At 46.1% G+C, this 1,732-nt stretch overlaps 1 protein-coding gene across 1 annotated transcript in view; it reads right to left on the reverse strand.

Moving 5' to 3' along the window:
• ccdc142 (coiled-coil domain containing 142) overlaps positions 1–1,732 on the reverse strand; it is a 21,252-nt gene that overhangs the window by 11,704 nt on the left and 7,816 nt on the right. The window contains exon 4 of the mRNA XM_015402210.1: positions 1,023–1,163. Coding sequence (XP_015257696.1) covers positions 1,023–1,163 — 141 coding nt within the window. The remainder of the gene's footprint in view (positions 1–1,022; positions 1,164–1,732) is intronic.

Here is a 1,732-nt window from a genome sequence, read left to right on the forward strand (position 1 = left end):
CCCCAAAAACTACTAACCCCCCAGGGTGGCCTCCACAGTGGGAGGGATCAGCCCCACCAACAACTACTAACCCCCCCCAGGTGGCCTCCACAGTGAGAGGGATCAGCCCCACCAACAACTACTAACCCCCCCAGGGTGGCCTCCACAGTGGGGGGGATCAGAGCCACCTTTGATTCCTCGTCGGTACTCCACATTCTCACACAATCATCTTTACACAAAATACTCCACAACATTATTTAGTTTCATTTTTTCTGACTCTAATAATTCTAAAGCTTTTATTTCTGGTGCTTCTAATAGGTGTTAGAGTGGTTAGAGTCCCAGGTTCAGGCCAGCGACATGAAGCGGGATCTGCGGCTAACGTCAATCATTACCTGTTGATTAGATTTCATTTACACCTCAAACCTTCATCTGATCAGGATTCCTCTGACAGACCAGTCTGGCTGCTGGGCTAGCTAAGCTAACTGGGCGCTAGTAGCTGTGGGAATCAAACCGGCTCAGGGATTTCCTGCTGCCTATATTCGTCTGTAGAGACTGAAAGTTCAGATCGGCCATTTATGAGGACTGTGGTGAAAACAGTGATGGCTGGAATCTAAAATGTGGCGGAAAGGTGAAGTTATTGTAGCTATTCAATCTAAACTATTTAGAGAAAAACATTCGGAGTAATGATCTGATGGAGCTTTAGAAACTAGAAAACATTCATTCTCAGACTGAATTTTCATGTCCAATGAAGTTAGTGTGAGTTTACCCGTCTATATCCATATATGAACACACATGTATTTATTTATCCTAATCTATGCTGGCAGGGCAGCAGAGATCACAAGTTGGACTCTGTTGGTTTGTGGGGATCATCTTATCCACTGTCTACAGATTCTACTGGATATAGATCTACGTTTATTAGGACATCCACTTTAATAAGGACCATTTTCTGTCTGTTGCTGTAGACATCTGAGCTCTACCTGGTGGCACAACAGGAAGGAGGAAAAAGCAGACAGACGGTTTTCATGCTGTCGTTCCCCTCTGACCTGATTTAAAGGAAGCTCCTGCAGCAAGTGGATCAGTCTGGATATGAAAGCTGCTGAAAGGCGAACCCTCCTGGTGAATTCATGGATGAAGAGCAGCAGAGACCGCTGCTCCATGAGCCTCCACAGGGCCGGATACTGCTCCTACAGGACAGAGGACAGATAGACCACATTAAGACTGGCAGGACAGAAAGACAACCTTCAGATGGGCAGGACAGAAAGACAACCTTAAGACGGAGAGAACAGGACAGGATGGGAAGACCACCTTAACACGGGCAGGAAAGGACAGGACAGAATGACCACCCTAAGATGGACAGGACAGGAAGACCAGAATCCGAATCAGAAATACTTTAATGATCCCAGGGGAAAATTGTCTTTGTTACACGCTCCAGGTATACAAACAACATATCCATAGATGCACTTTCCAGTTCACCAGATCATCCAGTCAGAATTATTCAAAGTTTTCTATTAAAGGAAAACCAGTTGATTGCATCAACTCATTGACTCTTCAGCAATCCCTCACACTAAGCATGCTTGTAGTGACAGTGGAGAGGAAAAACTCCCTTTGAACAGGAAGAAACCTCCAGCAGAACTGGTCTCAGTGTGAGCTGCCATCTGCTGAGGCCGACTGGGGTTCAAGGAGACAGAAGCCGACATAGAAAAAGAAGCATAGATACAAAAGGCAACTGTCAAACAGCTCCACAGGCGGCCCC

Source organism: Cyprinodon variegatus, unplaced genomic scaffold (assembly GCF_000732505.1).
Source record: "Cyprinodon variegatus isolate N-32 unplaced genomic scaffold, C_variegatus-1.0 Scaffold1320, whole genome shotgun sequence".
NCBI classification, from domain to species: Eukaryota; Metazoa; Chordata; class Actinopteri; order Cyprinodontiformes; family Cyprinodontidae; genus Cyprinodon; species Cyprinodon variegatus.